Source organism: Salvia hispanica, chromosome 6, assembly GCF_023119035.1.
Source record: "Salvia hispanica cultivar TCC Black 2014 chromosome 6, UniMelb_Shisp_WGS_1.0, whole genome shotgun sequence".
NCBI classification, from domain to species: Eukaryota; Viridiplantae; Streptophyta; class Magnoliopsida; order Lamiales; family Lamiaceae; genus Salvia; species Salvia hispanica.
Window position 1 is genome coordinate 40,495,496 of NC_062970.1, and position 21,744 is coordinate 40,517,239.

At 33.2% G+C, this 21,744-nt stretch overlaps 5 protein-coding genes across 7 annotated transcripts; 4 read left to right on the forward strand and 1 right to left on the reverse strand.

Moving 5' to 3' along the window:
* Positions 1 to 176: 176 nt before the first annotated feature.
* Positions 177 to 2,493, forward strand: LOC125192606 (leucine-rich repeat protein 1-like). The gene is made up of 7 exons (XM_048090234.1): positions 177 to 393; positions 496 to 628; positions 706 to 777; positions 1,332 to 1,475; positions 1,550 to 1,621; positions 1,703 to 1,774; positions 2,256 to 2,493. Exons 1-7 carry the CDS (start codon positions 321 to 323, stop codon positions 2,320 to 2,322), a joined length of 633 nt encoding a protein of 210 aa, XP_047946191.1. The 5' UTR covers positions 177 to 320; the 3' UTR covers positions 2,323 to 2,493.
* A 1,717-nt stretch (positions 2,494 to 4,210) lies between these two features.
* LOC125192689 (PXMP2/4 family protein 4-like) lies at positions 4,211 to 5,570 on the forward strand. Its single transcript, XM_048090317.1, has 4 exons — positions 4,211 to 4,617; positions 4,703 to 4,931; positions 5,007 to 5,131; positions 5,212 to 5,570. The coding sequence occupies exons 1-4, from the start codon at positions 4,291 to 4,293 to the stop codon at positions 5,296 to 5,298; spliced, it is 768 nt and encodes a 255-aa protein (XP_047946274.1). The 5' UTR covers positions 4,211 to 4,290; the 3' UTR covers positions 5,299 to 5,570.
* Positions 5,536 to 7,511, reverse strand: LOC125192688. Its single transcript, XM_048090316.1, has 2 exons — positions 7,337 to 7,511; positions 5,536 to 6,740 (listed from the first exon to the last, which is right to left on the reverse strand). The coding sequence occupies exon 2, from the start codon at positions 6,726 to 6,728 to the stop codon at positions 5,757 to 5,759; it is 972 nt and encodes a 323-aa protein (XP_047946273.1). The 5' UTR covers positions 6,729 to 6,740; positions 7,337 to 7,511; the 3' UTR covers positions 5,536 to 5,756.
* A 4,349-nt stretch (positions 7,512 to 11,860) lies between these two features.
* LOC125196335 (FAD-linked sulfhydryl oxidase ERV1-like) lies at positions 11,861 to 14,019 on the forward strand. Of its 3 annotated transcripts, none has more exons than XM_048094814.1 (7): positions 11,861 to 11,951; positions 12,211 to 12,401; positions 12,694 to 12,771; positions 12,886 to 12,933; positions 13,197 to 13,261; positions 13,632 to 13,709; positions 13,790 to 14,019. In XM_048094814.1, exons 2-7 carry the CDS (start codon positions 12,213 to 12,215, stop codon positions 13,908 to 13,910), a joined length of 579 nt encoding a protein of 192 aa, XP_047950771.1. In that variant the 5' UTR covers positions 11,861 to 11,951; positions 12,211 to 12,212; the 3' UTR covers positions 13,911 to 14,019. The 3 variants fall into 3 exon arrangements, with proteins under 3 accessions (XP_047950771.1, XP_047950772.1, XP_047950773.1); XM_048094815.1 differs by having other exon boundaries at positions 11,862 to 11,951; positions 12,035 to 12,401; XM_048094816.1 differs by having other exon boundaries at positions 11,862 to 11,951; positions 12,047 to 12,401.
* Positions 14,020 to 14,532: 513 nt separating this feature from the next.
* LOC125193083 (40S ribosomal protein S29-like) lies at positions 14,533 to 16,051 on the forward strand. The gene is made up of 3 exons (XM_048090808.1): positions 14,533 to 14,689; positions 15,709 to 15,808; positions 15,910 to 16,051. The coding sequence occupies exons 1-3, from the start codon at positions 14,628 to 14,630 to the stop codon at positions 15,916 to 15,918; spliced, it is 171 nt and encodes a 56-aa protein (XP_047946765.1). The 5' UTR covers positions 14,533 to 14,627; the 3' UTR covers positions 15,919 to 16,051.
* Positions 16,052 to 21,744: the final 5,693 nt, after the last annotated feature.

Here is a 21,744-nt window from a genome sequence, read left to right on the forward strand (position 1 = left end):
GTATATTCCAAGTTCCAAACATCAAGTACTCTGTCTAATCTGGATGAGAAGGGGGGCCCACCATGACTGACTTGCTGTAGAGGTGAGACCAATGATGAAAGTGGAATCGGCGTCAGTGTCCAACTTCAATGTGGGACCCCACTCCACTCCACTCCTTCCTCGTCCTCGCCTCCCATCCAACCCAATCGTCTCATAGAAATGGAAATTCCCAATATCTCAAATTTTGAACCTTTCAACCAACCGACATTGGCTCCCTTGCCCCTGCAACTCCACTCTTCCTCTCCTTTTTCCATTCCCACCTTCTGATCTCTCTCTCTCTCATGGCTGCTTTTCACTGTTTCCTCTCTCTCATCCTCCTCTCCCTCTCTCCCGCGCTCTCCACCAACTCTGAAGGTAATCCAACTCCCTCCCCAATTCCAATTCTTTCGATTGAATTCATCAACAAAAGTCGTTGCTTTTCTTGATGGGCTTTCCTAATTCAGTTAAATTTCCCAGGAAACGCGCTTTATGCTTTGAGAAGCAGGCTTTCTGACCCCACAAACGTTCTTCAAAGCTGGGATCCAACTCTTGTCAATCCTTGCACCTGGTTTCATGTCACCTGCGATTCCGACAACCACGTTGTCCGCTTGTAAGATCTTCTGTTTTCAAGCTCCATTCTTATCCTATGATTAACGGTTTGTGATGAATCTAGTTTCTTGATTGTAGGGACTTGGGAAATTCCAAGATTTCTGGGAGTTTGGGACCTGAGCTAGGTCAACTCAAGCACCTGAAATATCTGTAATAATCTCAACCCTTTTAATTACTCTGTTCAATTATACTTTCATTCATCAAAGAGTTAGAGGCCAAAATTGGTCCTGAACATATGTCCATTTTATGATTTTGGTCCTGAACTTTATCTTTTGAATTTTTTTGTTCTGTACATTTCAAATCGGATCACAATTAGTCCTACACTAACAATTTCGTCAATTTTTAAACGGTTTTAACCCGATTTTTAAACGGTTTTAACCCGCATGGGACTGTTAAAACCATCAAAATCGGGTTAAAACCGTTTAAAAATTGACGAAATTGATAGTGTAGGACCAATTGTGATCCGATTTGAAATGTACAGGACCAAAAAATTCAAAAGATAAAGTTTAAGACCAAAATCATAAAATGGGCATATGTTCAGGACCAGTTTTGGCCTTTACTCTTCATCAAATTATAATGATATTCTTGTTTGTACTCAAGATCCTACTTTTAATGATTTTCTTGAAAACATCGAAGATTGTTTAGTTGTTATTGATTGTGTGTTGATACCATGATAAAGGGAGAAATTTTGACACTAATTGCAGTGAACTGTACAAAAACAACATAGTAGGGGAAATCCCCAAGGAGTTGGGAAATTTGGGAAATCTCATAAGCATGGACCTCTATGGGAATAAATTTGAAGGGGAGATACCAAAGTCCTTTGCTGACTTGAAGTCTCTCCGATTCTTGTGAGTATACCTTAAGTGTAGATTGTAGTGTAGATTAAAGAGTGTAGTTGTTTGATTTTCTTGTGAATTCGCAGACGGCTGAATGATAACAAGCTTACAGGATCAATACCGCGGGAACTCACCACTCTGTCTGACCTTAAAGTTTTGTGAGTACACCTTCTCGTGCCCTTTGATGATGAGAAATGACTTGGGTATTTGCCTTATGTTTGCTTCTTGACTGTTTGCAGTGATATCTCGAATAATGATATTTGCGGAACAATCCCGGTTGATGGCCCTTTTGGAAGTTTTCCAATGGAAAGGTACTAGATTCACCATTTCTTTTTTGTTGATAACTAGTAGGATTCTTGTTGATCCCTTCCGTATGAAGGGTAGTGCTCATGATTTGATACGCATACTTCCTTGTCGTATGATTAATTTAGAACGAACATTTAATGAATCCAATTCTTGCCATTGATAATACTAAAAAACAGGCTAATCAAACTGATTTTGAATCATAATCTACCATTTGGATCCTGTTGATGCAATCATATAGTAGGAACGAAAATAATTGTTGTTGTTGATACCATTTTCTCGATTGTCCTAACATGAATTGTAATATGTCATGATCCGGTTCTTGTTGCACATCTCGTTACATGTGTTCATCTAATAGAAGGTGCAATGAACTCTGCTTTCTAGAACACATGATTAATCCAATGCGTCTAATTGATAGAAATGGATTGAATTGATTCTGTTACATCTGCATTCGAAGTTATTTCTAAGTGAAATTTATGAAATTTGCAGCTTTGCTAACAACAGACTCAACGGCCCCGAGTTGAAAGGATTGGCGCCTTATGACTTCGGATGCTAAAGGTAGAGGCTCAAACATAAGTTTGTCTAAACCAAGGATGATTATAGGAGAAAAAAAAGTGGATGTTTTTTTAAGATAATGTTGCTGCTACACATGTATTGCCTATTGTAACATTTCTATAAGTTATGATTTATTCATCATGAAATAGATTAACAGAGTGCTGGTTGTAAATTTGCAAAATGCAATCAACATAAAAACCTCAGACAAATTATCGGTTTTTTGTGTGAATTTTGTTCAAAGGTCATATTCATCAAATTTTGATCATAAGAAAATTGTATTCCCAAAAAAATCAAACATGAAATTTAAAAAACACCCTAATAAAAAAAATTTCTCTCGATTTACATAAAAAATATTTTGAGTGTTCAGTCGCACATTGTTATACAAACTTTAATAAATTTGGCTATACACAGAGAGTATCAAATTTGTAACCAAAGAGAATACATTCATAATAAATTAGTAGTAAACCCAAAACCTGCAATTATTCAAGGAGCCGGTTCAAGAACCGGTGATTACAATTCTACAAAAATGGAATCGTAGGTGGCCCTATAGTTTTAGTTATTTTAATATAAGTAAATATGCGCAGTTAAAAGTGAAATTAAATTCTTACATTTGACTAAAATCAGACACCCCTTTATTAATCATTTTTATGGTTTGTTAATGAAATAACAACTCTATCATTTAACGTGTCAAATTTGAATACTCAGGTCAAAATATGGGCTTCCGCTTTCTAATTAACTAACTTACGTGTTAGTTTGGTACACGTGGCATAAGAGTGTGGGTTCTGGCTCCGTACACCGTTGTCTCACGGGAGTTATTTCATCCACGCGTCGCACCATATGAAAATTAAATTAATTTAACAAATTTGTAATAGTATACCCTCTCCAAATCTCCCTCTACAAAATATTATCCATATTTTTAAAAGAAAATTCACTAACTTTTCCCAACGTCTATATTTTATACTTTCCTCGTCCCACAAAAGATGTCACAGTTTCCTTTTTAATTTGTCCTATAAAAAATGTCACATTTCTCTTTTTTAGAAAATGTTTTCTATCACATGAATATAAAATTATATTTTACTCTCCATTTAACATACAAAACAAAACCTCTTAAAATCCAGTACCATCCCACATGTAATATTTTTTTTTGGGACGGAGAAAATAATATTTTTTAAAATCTACGTCAAATTAAAAATGAACAACATTTAATGGATGGAGTGAATATATTATTATAGGAAACTATTCTTTTCTTTTGTAGAGACAAAAAAATAAAAATAAAAAGCACTCCCACGAAAAACTAATCTTAATTTTTCATTTTGATTTCACTATTAATATTAATTAATTTAATATATCCTACGTAATCACATTAACGCTTTTTTAACTATATTTTACCAATTATAAACTGAAATGTGTATCTTTCATAAATGAGACCACCACTACTATTTATAGACTGAATACTAACAAATACTTATTGAATAGTTGGATTAACTAGAATTTCCATCTAAGCAACAACATGAAAATATGATTAATACTTCTTTCGTCATTAATACTTCCTTCGTTCCATTTTAAGTAAAATATTTTTAATTCAGCATAAAATTTTATAAAGTGGTGTTCTGTGAAGGTAGAGAATAAATTATGAAGGAAAAAAAAAAGAGTGTGATATTTCTATATATAAAAATGTGATATTACGATGAGACATTTTAAAAAAAATGCATCTATTATATTGAGGCGAAGGGAGTAATACATATTCTCTTGTCTCTGGCATATTATTTGTCATTAATTTTTATTTTGAAAATATAATTAAAATTCAAATCAGATCAACTGCTATTTCCCTGACTTGTATAAATACTCTCTTATGATTGTTGTTTGAGTTATTGTAAATTTGAGACCGGAGCGTGCACATCACACGCCTTCCTTCTTCTCCGTTCCAACACGTTTCCCGTTCTTTGCCATTGCTCCTTCGCCGGCGTCAATGGCCGCCTCATTATCCAAAATCACCATCCTCAGACTTCAATGCTCACACCACTCATCCAAAACTACACTAAACCACACAATCACCGATCATCCATCGCCGCCGCCGCTCAACGCCGCCAGCTGGCTCCATCGCCGCCCCGCACGCTTCCCCCGCTTCCAACACCATCACCGGAAACCTAACCACTCGGAGCCTCCAACTGCACCGTCTTCCCTCCAGCAACTCCGCCTGGTCCGCTGGTACCTCCAATCGATCAAATCACGCCCGATCGCCACCAAAAGCGCCACCGCCGCCCTCATCTACACCGCCGCCGATATCACCTCCCAGGTAACGCCCTAATTCTCACCCGATCGCTCAATTACACCTTCTGAAAACTGTAATTTCAAAATTCAAATCTCAAAATCGCGCGCAGACGATTGTGGGGGGAATCGAGCAACGGTATGAATTGGTGAGAACTCTGCGCATGGGCGGTTACGGCATGGTGATATTGGGGCCGTCGCTGCATTACTGGTACAATCTGATGTCGGCGGTTTTCCCGAAGCACGATGTGTTATCGACGCTGAAGAAGATCGGTTTGGGGCAGGCTGTGTACGGACCTGCCATGACTGTTGTCTTCTTCTCTGTGAACGCTGCTCTTCAAGGTAATTTCAGATTCAATTTCACCTGAGAAATTTCAAAATTGAGTGGGAAATTTCAAAATTGGGGATTTTTTGCAGGTGAAAATGCTGGGGAGATTGTTGCTAGATTGAGACGAGATTTGGTTCCTACGATGATGAATGGGGTAATGTATTGGCCGGTTTGCGACTTCGTCACCTTCAAATTCATCCCTGTTCATTTACAGGTTGGTGATTTGATTCATCATCTTCATTTTCCATAGCTTATAAACTGAAATTGACCTAGTTTTTCATCTATATATGGTAGCCATTGGTGGTCAACTCCTTCTCCTACCTATGGACTATTTACATGACTTACATGGCAAGCCTAAACAAAGCCAGCGGCGTACAATAGCCTGCAAATCACACATGGCCGATAGCGACAACCAATGATTTTAAGTCTTGTGCAAAAGTGATCGTGATAATGACAAAAGTGATCTAAAATTCCAATAGTGGAGGGTATTTTTTTTATTTATGATTGTAGACTTGTAATTGTAGGTAGTTGTATTTATGATTTGTTGTATTTAGTAATGTAACTACTTTTTTTTGGATATAAATTTGTAATGGTGAAATTGGTTCTAAATCTTGAATGAATAACAACAGCACAAATGGAGGCTTTTTTCATTATAAAAAATATATATACAAATTACAAGCAACAACTCCAAAAAAATTATATACTACAAACTCTAGTGACTAATGATCAATGCTGTTAGAACCTATCTGTATATGAAGCCAGTAACAAACATACTTTAGCTTTGCATCCTCATCAAACCTCACTCTTCTCTGCAACCACCATTTTCAAAACTGGAGTTTTTACTCCTTGGAGGCGTGGTGGCAGATCTTCTCGAGCTGGACGGGCCAATCCGGCCCGAGCAGACGAGGGTTTGATTCCATCGCAACCCGGAAATCCAGCACACTACTCACATTCTTAGATCTACCAGACATAGCTGCCTTGTTTGAAGCAATCGACACACATGGCTCGATTATTCGCTTCAAGAATACATTCAAGCTGTTGTTTATCACGTCTGCACATTCCAGAGAGATCCCGACTCCCTCCGATGCCAGCCTCTTCTGCAAACGTCTCCTTAAAGACACAGTATCAGGCAACTCCCCCCGATTTTCACAAGCCTCACCGTCCTTATAGCTACAACCAGCAGCCTCACGCGGACCAACTGAGACGCCAAAAGGAGCAGTGACATTGCTCCACCACCTCCCACCATCGGGGCTTTCAGCACATTGCTCAACCTCCTCCCCGTCTTCCACTGAAACGACATTGACTGGAGGTCTGCTGCAGAGGGATTGCAACTCTGTTCCACTCTGCTGTTCTTGAGTCCTCGTGACTGTCTCTTCACACGTGAGACTAGGGCTCCTACCCAGCGGGCCCAGAGGGCTTGGGCGATCCCTCAACTTGCGATCTCTGCTGACAGGAGATCTACATTTGCGAGGCGAGTGGGGGAAAGCATCACCATACAACGATTGCAGACTGTTCCTCTGGTAACCATTTGCAACCTTGACACTCATTCCTTCAATTTTTCGAGCTTTCTGAGGTGGGATCCTAGCTTGACACGCGTTTTGGGCAATGGATCGGATAAGCCTGTTGTGAAGACAAACGTTCTCCCTCCCAATCGTCTGCACGCAGCTCCTGTTAAACTCGACTTTGCTAAGCTTCAAACTTAAAAATCTCTTCAGCTGATCAAAGTACTTATCCGCTCTTTCGTGTCCAATCTTCTGATAGATAACATCTTTCAGCTCGAGCGTGTCCACACGAGTAAAACTCGCCACCATTTTCAGTTCAAACTGTACAGAAACAACAGATCGCCATCACTATCACACAACAAAACAGTAGCAAAATCATAGCCAAAAAACCCCCATTTTCCAGACATTGCATCTCACACGAAAAAAATCATACCAGAAAACGAACCAATATGATCAATTTCCACAGTTTTAAAATGCTAATATAATCAACCGACATATGGATCAGCTCAATCAAAGTCATGTAAAGCTATCAAATCAAGATCAAATTTTTTTCCCTGCTTTACGAATAATAGTTACAGATTCTCAAATTTCCCCACCAAAACCCCATCTTTTTGATTGGCAAATTATTCTACAACATTAACATTAACATAAACTTTAATCAAATTAAATGAAAACAAGACAAAAGTGAGATCAGCAATTCAATCCCAACTCATTGACATAAAGATATAACAGACAAAAACAAATTATCAAATTCCGAACCCAATCAAATTGAACTAGAAAGAAAAGCTCAGGATGTCAGCAAATTACAAACAAATAACGATTCTCGAATCAGAACCCCAATCCAGTTCACATTTTGACGACGGACGGAAAAACCCCAGAAATCGGATTGAATTATCGACGGGAATGAGAAATTGAACCTGATTTGGCAGAGCAGAGGTCGTCGATGGGGTTGAATTGTGCTCGAATTGTTGATTGATTGTTCCGATTTTGGGTGTTTGCTCGGCGGCCGAAGTCGAGCTCAATTTCTGTTGGTAAATATCAAAGTTTAGGGACAGAGCAAGCCAAACACGGTACAACTAATGTAGGCTTCGTCACTCCTAACAGAATCGTGTACTACTGCTCTTCTTTCGTGGAATTTAAGGCCGTGTTTGGGTTATGACATTTAGCTACAAAGTCTAAAAATCGAAAATTTTCAACTCAGTGGCGCTAAAGTTTTGGTACTAACATATTTTCATGATACTACTACGATGAATTTAATTAACCAATTATTTTCCTATGCTTTTCATCTTTCTTTTTTCCTCAAAATCATTAGGAGCAACTACATAAAATACATTTTAGTATCAATTATATCCATGGAATTTGGGTGTGAATTGGAAATTAATCTCTTTAATTTAAAATCTATAATTTGATATTATACGGATTTGAAATTGAATCCTGATTACAATTCTCTCAATTATATAAGTCAAAATAAATATTACTTAAAGTAGTTGTGTAATTTGACACCTCCCACATACGTTACATGCACAACACTGATTGCAAATATAAAGAGATTATATGTGCGCGCACACATAGACATGATATTGCACACACAACACTTTCATACAAAAATCTCAAAGTATATAGAAAAACAGTACAGATGCATACTATCTATAAAAAACTAACAAATTATTGTACAATGTCAATATTAACTCTGTGATTTATCAAACAAATATTATGAATTATATTAATACAATTTGATGGAGTATAATTTTTTTTCATTTCTAGTAACACTATTCACCAATTTTCATATTTTTTATTTTTTCTCCTTTTCTTTTATTTATTTAATTTCAATATTAATTCAACATTTTTTATATCACATACTTTATAAATTTTATATTAAAATTATTGATAGTAAATCGTGTCTAAAAAAAGTGGACCAACAAAGTACTTTTTTTTAGAACTCTTAGGGCATTCACATTAATCTAATGAAAATCAGCTTCGAACTGTGTTTTTATTTAAGCTAAAACACATATAATAAAGTCAGTCCTATTTCGACCAAACCACGCCTAATAAAGCATATCGGATTCAAAGTCGTTGATCAACAACAACTTCAAGAATTATGTCCGGGTGTTGGCACTTGTACCCGCTCATATAGGTGAACATTAAGATTTCATATATGATGTTTTACTAAATTCTGTACTCAAAATTTTATGAAAATTTGAATTGTCATTGATCTGAACTATGAAAATTCAAACTTGAATAAGAATATATAAATAACTAAAAATTAAATACCTAAAATCCGTAAATCTAAGAATACCAAATACCATTAGAAATTATAATTGTTCTACAAGGTTTTATATTTGTTAGTTTATAATTATAATACAATTTTAGTATATCTATAATATATAAATATATTTTGAATTTAAATTATTTTAGCTTTAAAAATATCTGATGATGACATGAAAATTAAAAAAAAATACAATCAGATCCGAACCAAAAATTAAAAAAATCAACTGAATATTGTGCATTAGCAATGGTAGCACTGCACCCGTCTTTTAAAATAGAAACTATTTTCATTTTAGTTTTATCCCTTAAAATTAAAAACTTTATTATTTAAGAAAATTTCTCTGTCTAACGAGGTGGATCTCCACTAAATATGCTTAATCATTTTCTATTTTTATTTATATGATCTTACCAAATTTGAAGTAAACATATGTGTCGTTTCAAAAGTTATGTTTCCCGAAATTGAAGCGAAAAGGAGACAACTCTTGTCGAAATTCATTGGGGAGAGAGAATTAGAAAAGAGAGAACGAAAGTAGAAATGATAAAATGATTTCAGAATGAGATTATTTAATTACTCCATAAAATAATGTATTTGAATTAAATAAAAATGTACTAAACGAAGATTCTTGATTGGGATATCTAAATTCCCATTGAATTTTAGTTTGAATCTAAAAGACCAAAACCTCAAATACTACTGCTAAGACCATCTCCAACAGTACTGTCAAACTTAAAATGTAGTAGAATAATACCTCCAACAGTACTGCAAAACTAATCCCATTATGGCCACATTTGGTTGCCAGGATTCTGTGTGGGAAAGTAATCTGATTCCTTAAATTTTAAATTCCTGTGTTTGTTTCGGTTTTTAATCAAACTGGAAAAGTAATCAGAATCCGAAAACAAGGAAAGTCAGTACAACTTTCCAGGATTCTGAATCCTAACTTTTCTTAGGTATTCTTTTTCCCAATTTTAGGATTCTTACATATTTATGCAATATAAGAGTATTATTATTATTATTATTATTATTAATTACAATAATTTAAAATTATAAATCATACTTAATTTCACTATAATAAATAACTATAATTAAATTAATCATAATTATAATTATATTTTATAATAATTCATAATAGTAATTAATAATAATTAAAATATAATCATATACTATAAATTATATAATAAATAATTATTATATTTTATAACTTAATAATTAATCAATAAAGTCATAGTGTAATTTTAATTTATAAAATTAATTCAATTACAATATCTGTAAATATTACTACATAATTATAGTATAATAATTATTATATTTATTATTGTAATAAATGAGTATAATACTCCATGTAATTATAATTATAATTATATTAGCATATATTATGATGGATAATCCATATTTAAACTATTCATCGTAATAATAAATATAATAATATATTATTATTATTATTTATAATTAAAAATTTATTAAAAATTTTTACAATATTGTTTATTTTATAAATAAAAAAATGATAAGTATATTTTTAGTTTGGTGTTTAAATTAAATATAAATTCAAAATTTTGATATTGTCCAAACATAGGAAAGTAAAGTTATTAGGAATCATATTCCCGGGATTCATTTTCTCAGGAATCATTTTCCTTGCCAACTTTACTTTCCCGCCAACCAAACATAGCCATAGGTTTTTGAAGAAAAAATACCTATCTTTAGGTTTGCACTAAAAGTATACTAAAAAACTTTTCAGATTTTGTTTTATTACATTCAAGTCCAAATCATTTTATATTTATCTAACACAAGAAAGAATAGGGAAGAAAGAGGGGAAGGGAGAGAAGTAAAAATACACAGAAATAAAAACTTACCGGCACTGTTCCAGCGGCTGAAGAAGAAGATAGAAAAAAAACCTAATTTTATTCTATTAATATTTAGTTGATAATTAATTAGTGGGCTGGCCCATATTAGTATATACACATGTTATTTATTAGTTAAAAAGCTACACACGTTTTTTTTTCTAAATTAACAAATAGAAATATTATGCCTATTAATATTGATTAGTTATGCTTTATTAAATTTCTACATAATTTGATAGCTTTTAAATTTTATATTAAGAATTGATTTATTTTAGTTTAAAAAATTGACCAAAAAATATTTAATTTTAAGCTAATATTATGCCTAATGCATAATATCAAACTATATACGTTATCAAGTACTATAACAAACAACGGTTAAACATTAATAATTAAAACGATACCTAATGTATATACTAGTGGTATCTTTAAATAAAGTTTAATTTTGAATTTTAGTTAACCTATTTATACCTTTTGATAACTTTTGTAGTACTAGTATTTTTATTGTATTCAAGTTTATATTAATTAATAAATCTTATTATATTATTTAATTTAATTTAAGTTATTGATAAGTGTCATTAGGTTAGTGTTTAATTTAGATAAAACATATAGGTATGATTGGAAAGTATAAAATGTTAGTGGGTGAGAAATATTCTTTTGGGTTTGAATTTAATGTAAATGATTGGAGCAAAATCAATATTTAGTGTAAAATTTACACTAAAATGGGTTTGAGTTTAGTGGAATGGTTGGAGATGCTCTAAGACCATCTCCAATAATACACCAAAACTCATTTTTAGTGTAGATAATTTCTCTAATTATACACCAAACTCAAATCCATTTTTGGGTTTTTCGATTGAATAACACCAAATATGATGTTTACTCCAAAATTTTGTTAGACAAAATACTAAAAAATGGTGTAAACTTAAATATGGTGTAATTGGTTGGAGTAAAACTACTTTTTTGTGTGACGTATACTCAAGAATGAGTTTGAGTTTGGTGTAAATGGTTTGGGATGACATCCCAAACCATTTGCACCAAACCCTAAACCCTAACCCTAAATCCAAACCCAAACCCAAACCCAAACCCAAACCCATATTTCCAGTTTGGTCACATCAAACGGTAATTCTACTCCAACCATTTACACCAAATCCAAATTCAAAAGAATATTCCATATTCACCAACTTTTTAGTAATTTTTCAATCTTACCTGCATATTAATTTTAATTACACATTAACCCCACCAGACTGTGTAAATAATTTTCCAAATTTAATTAAATAATCTAAAGCGCCGTATTTAACTGATTTAAATATAAATTAAACTATTAAAAGAAATTCTAAACTAAATCGCGTTCGTTTCTCTGCATTCGGTCTTCTCCCCCATTCTGCTTCTCTATCTTCTTTCTCCAGTTTTGCAGACAACAAGTTTTCCATAAATCAGGTACACATTTTCTTGCTCAATCCGAAAATACACAAAGCAAGATGGATTTTATTGTAATTTTCTGAAATTCAAAAAGCAATTAGCGTTTGCTACAGTTTTACACCAGAGATGGGGTGTTCCTGCTCAAAAACGCAAAAAAATTACAATTTGGGATGAGTTTTGGAGTATAGTTGGAGCTCATTTTAACTGCAAGAATGGGATATGGAGTATGATTAATAGAAAATTTGCAATCTTTAACGCTGTGCATTCCATTCGATAGCTATGTCGGAAAATCCGGTACAACTTCTGTTAAAAGGAATAGACAGAGTTTCGGAGTGCATTCAGACGAATCTCTCTCGCTTCTTCCCGCGCACAGATGATCCTTCATCCTCGCAACCCAGAAACAAGACCCCTCTTTTAACGCTGTCCACGCCAAATCACACTCGCCAACCCGCCGAAATTCTCATCAAGGTCTCGCCTTTTCACTATTTCCAAGCATCTTCGTTCAACTAGTTTCGAACTTCGCATTGCAGTCCACCTGTTCGGTGAAAGTACTGAATGAAATTCATTTTGTTTTGTTTGGTGTAAATGGGACCTTTTTGCAGCAACTATAAGTTATGGTGTAGAGTCACGAATCTCGATAGATTACCATAATCCATGTTTTTTTTACAAGAACATGATGAATTCCACCTGTGTGTGTTGTTACTTTTCTTGTATGCTGATTGGATTGAACAAGAATGATTTTTTGTATGCTTTTGAACAGGGAAAAGCATCAGGCCCAACAACTAAAGAAGAACTTGGAAGAGCTACATGGACGTTTCTCCACACTCTAGCAGCTCAGGTTCTTTCCACCCTTTCAATTTCTGTTGTTGAACAAGGTTTCCCTTTTCAGCATTTCTTGGGGAAGGCTGCACCTTTGTTGTCTATTACTTGATTTATCCCTTACGTTTTTCAGTACCCGGATAAGCCGACCAGGCAACAGAAGAAAGATGTCAAAGAACTGGTATGTTTTTTCAAGTCTTAGCAAGGATTGGTGTAGAGCCTATGTTCGTTTGTGCCTTGTTTATTTTCAACTGTGTTGATTCGTCAATAAGCTTTGTCCCTTTGATGAAATGTCAAGCAATATTGTTGTCTTGAACATATTTTTTCAGAGCTTAAAACTTGTTGTGTTCTTAATTCGATATCTCATTTTGAGATGTTTCAAGAGTGATATGAATCCATTCACTACTTCCCCGTAGATCATGTTGCTCTCCTTTTCTTATGCAGATGGAGATATTATCTCGCATGTATCCTTGTAAGGAATGTGCAGATCACTTTAAAGAAGTTATAAGGTGCATACTTGCTCTCTTTCTCTCTCATTTTGACATATTGTATTATGTAGACCAAGGGAAAATTTTTGAGTTTTGGCATATGTTTAGCGACATTTGCTACCTACATGGGAAATTAGCCATTGCATCGTATCTCCTAAACCACTCACCTCTGTCACGATCTCCATTTTCTACGCTGCTAAAACATATAGTAGTTGTGTACGCGGCTTTGCTGTCTCTAAGTTTATGCCAGATAGACATATTCTGCAAATTGTAATTACAAGCAATTCAACTCTTGCTAGTGTCTTCTGTTTCTAGCAGATGAGTTTCTGTTTTGACTAATCGCGCTCCAAATACGGATATTAGAAATAATGTTTCTATACATCTTATGCAGAACGAACCCTGTAATGGCTGGATCGCATGATGAGTTCTCCCAATGGTTATGCTATGCGCATAACGTTGTTAATAGAAGGTAAGCCATCTATGTATCCCATCTTGCCTTTTGTGACCTTTGGCATAGTTTTGTGAACAAAGTTCTTGACTCCGGTGCAGCCTAGGCAAGGTTGTGTTTCCATGTGAACGAGTTGATGCTCGGTGGGGGAAGCTAGAATGCGAGCAGCGCGCATGTGACCTGCAAGGGATCATCATGGATTTCAGCAATGGAGCAAAATGAAGATTGAGTGTGATAAATATTGCTACTGAATTTTGTAGCCTTAAATCAATGAAGAGTAACTGTGTCACTATTGTTGGTGCAAGCTATTCATTGATATTATTATTGTTTATTGTCGATCAAAGAAATGCAAAATTATCAATCCTTTTCTACATAAATCGATCTAAGGGGACATAGCAAACATAATCAAAAGTAAATTTGGAAGTCATCAACATCTTAAAAGTACATGAAAAAAAAAAATACATAAAAGATACTCCATTCGTCCCTGATTAAGAGTTACACTTTGACCGGGCATGAGTTTTAAGAAATGTAAAAAAAAGTTAGTTGAAAAAGTTAGTGTAATGTGAGACCAATTTTTTTATATTGGTTTTATAATAAAACGTGAGTGAATTGAGTTATCATTTATAGTCATAATGAAGTGTGACTCTTAATTGAGGACGGACCGAAATGGAAAAGTGTGACACTTAATCGGGGATGGAGGGAGTAGTATTTTTCTACACAATCCACACCTGGGTTTGAATTTATAGAAATAAAAGCCCTGAGCCAGGCCAGGGCCCAAGCTATATGGTTGGAGGTGGGCCGGCCCATATATGCCCCCAATCTCGTTATTTCGAAATCAACATTAGGGTTTTAGTTTGCAGGATTATAAATTCATCCGACTCTTTCCATTGTAACACAGATTCATTAGCCTAATTCTTGCCGAGAGAGAGAGAGAGGAAGATGGGGCACTCTAACATCTGGAATTCTCACCCAAAAACCTATGGCCCTGGATCCCGCACATGGTACCGGCATAATTTCCTATTTCTATATGTTTTTTTTTGTTTAATTATGCTTTAATTTCTTTTTGTTTTTGTTGGTTTGCTCTTGTAATCGGGGAAATTTATTGGGGATGCAATTCTTCGATTTTGTTTTATTTGAAGACGAAACGTAGCTAGCTTTATATATTGAGTTGTGCACCAAATTATTCATGACTAGGAATAGTTTTTATGATAATTGCTGTATCTCTACGAATGTTGTTTGATTTATACTGATTGAAGATGGAGAAATAAAATATGAATTTGTTAGAAATTTTGACATGAACAATGTATAAAATCCCAAAATGTTTTCCAACATTATTCTGATGTGGTAAAAATGCTGCAATTGTGCAGCATACTTTCTCAAATGCAATGGGATTTATTTGCAGACTTGAACAATTTTGCTCATCTCTGGCACGAGATTCTCAACTCATGAGTCTTATTTGTGGTTTTGTTTTGGCATTGAGCAGTCACCATTAGAAAGCAAGAATTCCTCTGTAGTTGTTGCTCCGTTTAGACGTTATGTGGAATGGTTTTTACTTCATAGTAGTATTACTTTTCTGTTTGGTGCAATTTCTTTTTACATAGTAATTATGCACAAGGTTTGAGTGACATGTTTTTTAAAATTGATGCAGCCCTAGAGATGCTTTTAGCTTGCAAGTTACAACCTGGCAATATGCCTCTTTAAATGTACACTTCATTGGAGAAAAAAATATCCCCCTAAACTCAACTCAACTTATTTTATATCCCAGAGCTGACTATCTCTGGTGGTTTCTACTACTGATTTTGTTGAGTGAGCCTTTGGAAGTGAATGTAGTCCTTTTTTTTGGTTTCAGCAAAATCTGTAGGAAAAAACTTCTATCTCCCTTGCAATACAATCAGTGAGAAGTGATAGTTGTTTTGTTATGAATAAACGTGATGGTTCTTATGAGTGCACATAGAGGGAGAGACCGCAAGTGAATGCACCTCAAATTTGTGTTGAACTACTATAATTTATTTTTTGACAGCCGTGTTTGCGGGAACCCTCATGGAATTATTAGGAAGTATGGTTTGATGTGCTGCAGGCAATGCTTCCGCAGCAATGCTAAGGAAATTGGCTTTATTAAGGTACTTGTTGTATTTGCAGCGCTTGGCTTCCTTTTTATCTCTTTGATTCTCTGTTTAAGATGATGACACTTGATGCTCATCTGTCTTCGTTCCTTTTGCAGTATCGCTAGACTGTTCCGGCATGGACTTTGCAGAGGGTCGTTTTGATTTATTTAGTGGTAGCCATTTATTCAAGAATGGATGACTGTTATAAACCATGTTTAAACTCTTATTAGATGGTAAACCATGAGATTTTTTGTTTTATTGGACCCTCTTTTTTTTCGCAAAAAACTTGTGTGCTTCTTTATAATTTGACAATATTTTTGCTTTTAATTTTATTAGTGGAAAGCACAATATATACTCCACATTCTTGAAAATTGAATATATACAGTAAAATTGGATTGGGTAGGTTTCTATGTTCTGGGCTGTGGAAGGCATTTTTATTCTTTCAATTAAGTCTGTTTCGTTCGTAAAATGACTAGATTGTAGCACTTTGCACCCAACTACTTAAAACAAATAACATGCACCACTAATTTATTGACAAATGAAAGTAAAAAAGATCTTACATGCCACATAAATTTAACTTCAATACACTAAACTAACGGTGCTCCAATAATCAATTTATGAAAGGTAGCATAATCCTAGACCTAGTATTAGATATGGAATGGCCATATAATAGTATAAAAATCATAAATTTGATACGCCCATATTTATCTTATAATATCCTAGAATTGGCGTGAATATGTAAATTAATTTCATAATATAATAATAACGTTTTGCCCACAAAAAAGTAATCATACTATTACATAACTTTCACGTTATAATTGTTTGATAGTAGTACTATTTTAGGATTTGATGGGTAAAAATATTTGTCTTTGTTTTATATTCATATATACAAAAATTTTGTAGAAATAAAATTTAAGACTAGAAAATTTGGAGATGAAAAATTTGGAGATGATTTCTTATCTGTATTGTATGATATGATAAGACCGAATGAAATGCAATACACATAATAATTTTATATTATAAGAGAGATATTGGAGTATCGAATTCTAGGATATAGCCATTCCATATCTAATACTAGGATTATGCTACCTCCATAAATTAATTAATGGAGCCGTTTGTATAATGTATTGAAGTTAGATTTATGTGGCATGTGAGACTTTTTTTACTTTTGTTTCTCAATAAATTAGTAGTGAGGTATACCATATCATCATGCTATTTGGTATGAAATGACCATGAAATTTTTACTGAAGATCTTGATCCTAAAACCTACTGACAAATTCATTATTTTTTCCAAGGATGCCAACTTTATTCATATCGAACCATCAACTTTCAACCTGGGTTGTTATCCTAGATCTTTATTACTATGAACTTGTCCCAGTTATATACTCCTATGAGTTATTGCATTTATTGAATAAATACACCTAGCACTCATCCTATATGGTTATTCTTCATTATCACCAATTAATATGAATGCATCGTGAATTTACATAATCAAATGGTTTATATTCTTAAAGTTATGTATAGTTGTTTTAATTTCCAACAATAGATGACACACTTGGATAATGACATGAGATTTGTTGTTTTTTTTTTATGTTAAGTGGAGAGAGAAAATAGTATATTTCCATTAATGTGAGAGATGGCATTTATATCTAAACAAAATGTAACATGAGACAAACTAAAAGGAAAAGGGTGACATTTATTATGGAATGGAGGAAGTAAAATATAAGGTTATTGAATCAATAGGGTTCAGGGTTTAACCGATGACTCTAGCTCAATCCCATTTTATTTTATGGTGGGCCGATCGTGGCCCAATCTGATCCGATTTATTTGAAAATTCTAATATTATATTCTCTCCGTTCCACTCTAAGTGAACCATTTTCCTTTTTGGATGTTCCACTCTAAATAATTCATTTCTAATTATGAAAATATCACCCTCTCTACTTTTTCGTTATCTCTTACTTTATTCTCTCTACTTTACTAACAAAATAACACTACATAAAATTCCATGCCAAATTACATCCGCGACATCCGCCCACTTAGAATGGGACAAATAATACAACTTTTATAGGAATATTGATCTCTAAAATTATAAACTTTAGCTGAAATTTAATATTTCACACTAACTTTAAATTTTTAAGTACTACTATGTATTATAGTACACTTTACGTAACACAATTTTCTTGAGGCTACTTACTGAATCTTTATGTGTGAAAATTGTATTGCACACAATACTTTTTTAAGAAAAGTTAAAGATACCTGTGATAGTGACTTGGCATGATATATTCATTCGTTTGAACATAAATCTTACTTCAAAAGTGAGATTCCATACCCTCTTTCGCGGAAATCTAATTAAAGGAAAACTTAATAAAAAAGTTGATAGCTTGAAAACAATGAAGTGCCACCATTTTCAATCATTTATACTCCATAAACATAATCGGCCAAACATTCCTTAAAGAAAAATACTGTACAAATAATGCAAAAAAGGGGCAGTAGTTTGAGTGGTTACGACACACAATTTTCTTGAATTATAAATCACTTTGAGTCATTGATTTCTAATCAATCACAATTTAACTATCACATTTAATTTAGCAAGTGTTACTTAAGTCAAATGCCATCGAATTTTCCAACTACCAAACTTTTAAGATATTGACCCATCAAGGAAGTGCATGCATGTGTAGTGTAAAATTTATGAATCAATTTTCATTTGTTAAAGTACATATATATACTACGTATTCGTCTATATATATGTTTTCAATTTGAAATTAAGACAAACCGTCAAATATTTCACAAAATATATTATAAAAGTCCATTCCACACTTATCAAAAATAGAATTATAAATAACGAAATTTGACATATTTTTTATTTATTTTGCAATGGAGGGGGTTTGGAAATACATATGCTACGTGTATGAGCTCTATAACACATGTATATATACGATGTATATATATGTGTTTACATAATTGTTGATTGGAAAGGAATGAAATCTAAACTAATTGCATATTGTTGGCAAGTCGTTGGTCTAGAAATTAGTTAGATAGAGAAGTTATGATGAATCTATATATAGAGATACTATTTTATTTTGCCATGTGATGAATCTCTTGCTTAATGTGTTATATACATTTACAATATGACTAAACTTAGCATCAACATTTGGAAATAATCTTCCACTAGTTCGCATTTCGTCCAATTAGATAATTTCACTTCATTTCTTAGTGCTAGTCAAACTTATTTACTAATATACTCTTATATTTAATTTTATATTTAATTCTTTGGTATTAATTGATCGACAAAATAAATGTAGATAAATTAAGGAGTTTGCGTATATATAGTTTTTCTTTTTCAATGTGACACATTAAATGTGGTTGGTATATATTCAAGTATACAACTCATTATCAAAATAATAAAATTAACAATTTAATGTGTATTTTTTTGAAAAAAAATCAATATTCAAAATCAAAATTTAGCCAAAGTTGAGTTTTGTTATATTATTATCTCCAATTCTATCATATACTCCATTACATATTTATCTCATTCAAAAGGTTATAGTCATATAGATAGAATCACGTAATTTTAGTATTTACGTATTTTGTCTTTATTTTATAAATTATCTTGAATTTCGAAGCAAATCAATATTAATTATATTATAGTTACATTGTATACCATATTCACCAATAGTAAATAGTCCTATATAAAAAGATCGATGTCATTCGATGACAATCAAATTAGATTAGAGTTTATAACTTCATAATCTCGAGGAAATTTCTAGATCAAACAAATAGTGGCCTAAATTTATATTGAAGGAAAATATCTATCCCTCGATTTTAATAATTTATTGGGCTTGCAATGTGGCATGTATCGAAATATGGAAAGTGGCGATGTATATAAGAGAGACAAGAATTCATGCAATTATCAACAAAGACAAGTGTTTGACAGGGAATGCATAGGAACCGTAAATAAATATCGTAATCCATGTCATATAATTTTTTTTATTATATTTAATTGGATATACATCATGGAAATGTTTATTTAGTTAGGTTTGTTTGGTAAGGTACCTAAATTGAATATTATAAAAATCGAATCGATTTACAAAATTAGTCAAAACTCACAATTTACATTTACTATCACAATAAAGTATATATATTCGTAACGTGCAATAAAAAAATGGAATATTAAATCATATGAAGATCTAAAAGAGGGTTTTGTTAGAAGATATATAAAGCATCAAAAAGTAAATTCAAAGTTAAGGGCAAACAAAATTAATTATTGGATTGTCATGAGTGCTTAAAAAATACTAGTACATAATTAAGTTCTACGACATCCTATTATAAAAATATGTGTTGCACACATTTGTCATATGCGTTTTTTTATTTAGAAGAAATTCTTTAATTATGGTGATGCTTTTTAATTTTATAAATTGGTTGATAATAGCTTTTTTATGTGATCAATGACTTAACTACTACCACTATATGAAAACCAGGCAGTTGGATCAAATCCTAATTTATTACTTCGTGAAGGTATCAAAATAAATTTAATTGTGAATTACATGGTTAGTTAAATGCTATTTTTTGTATAACCGATGATTGTTTAAAATATGCATTTGACTATCTAGTCTAATTAAAAAGATTGTAAATAAAAGAGTAAAAAGAAGAAATGGATATCCATGGAATGCGTGGAAAGCAAGGGAAAAAAAAAGAAGAGGTAGAAAGAGACTGAATGTGACGATGCATCCTATACAGCATCACACACATTCACACACTCTTTTATATATATATATATATATATATATATATATATATAGGGATGTACTAAGATAATAACCCTCTTTATTGTAACATCATATCATCATTTTAGGCCATTGGATCTGAAAATTATGTGCTTGTCATGCTGCCACGTGTAAAAACACGAAGGGGTAAAATAGGAAATTTCTAATTTTACGCTATCAGATTGCAGATGCTGTTCATTGAATATTGCGGTCTTACCACAACAATATTGCGTTTACCACGATCGTAATATTTATACTGATAAGACGCAATATCTAATACTTGTTAGGACCGCAAACCCGTGTTTTTTCACGAAACTTAATCCTAGACGTCCATAGATGAGACCTCCGTCCACAAAAAATAGAGCAATTTGTGTATGACACGGGTTTTAATGTAGAATTGGTAAAGCAAGAGAGAAGGAGAAAAAGTAAATGAGAAGTAGTGTTAGGGGAATGATGTGAAATCTTTACATAAAGAATGTGCTCTATTTTTTGTGGACTGCCAAAAATGGTAATTGTGCTCTATTTTTTGTGGACGGATAGAGTATCTTTTATGTCTACAATATAAATGATAATATAATATACAAAATAATAGGAGTACATGCTTTGAGATAGGGATGTTACGCAATTATTTAATTTAAATACTCCAATTACTAAAAAAATTTCTACAATTTAAAAATACATTAAAAATACTCGAACTACTATTACAGATTTAAAAAATATAAAAATACATAATTAAATCCTAAAAATAAAAGTTACAAACTTAAAATCCTAAAAAATAAAAATTACAAACTTAAAATCCTAAAAAATAAAAATACATAATTAAAATCCCATAAATTAAAAATTACATAATTAGAGGCTAAAAAATACCCCCGTGGAAGACTAGTTCTCCGGCCATATCCCCAATGTTTGTCGGAGACCTCGTATCATTGCCCGATGTGCTTCAAGTTGCTCGGGAGACATGTGAGACGTCTCGGCCATATTGAGTTGAGCCAAGAGGGTCCACAATGAGTTGGTGGGGGGTTAAGGTGGCATAAAAGGAGCGGGAGCGGGAGCGGCGCGACGGCGGTTGGCCGTCGCCTGTTTCCTTCCTTGCGGTCGGCGTTGGGAACTGCTCGGGTTGGCATCGGGGCTACTCAAATTAGCTCCGGCAAGCTGGCTAGCCACCTCATCCTCGCCGGCGTCGGACAG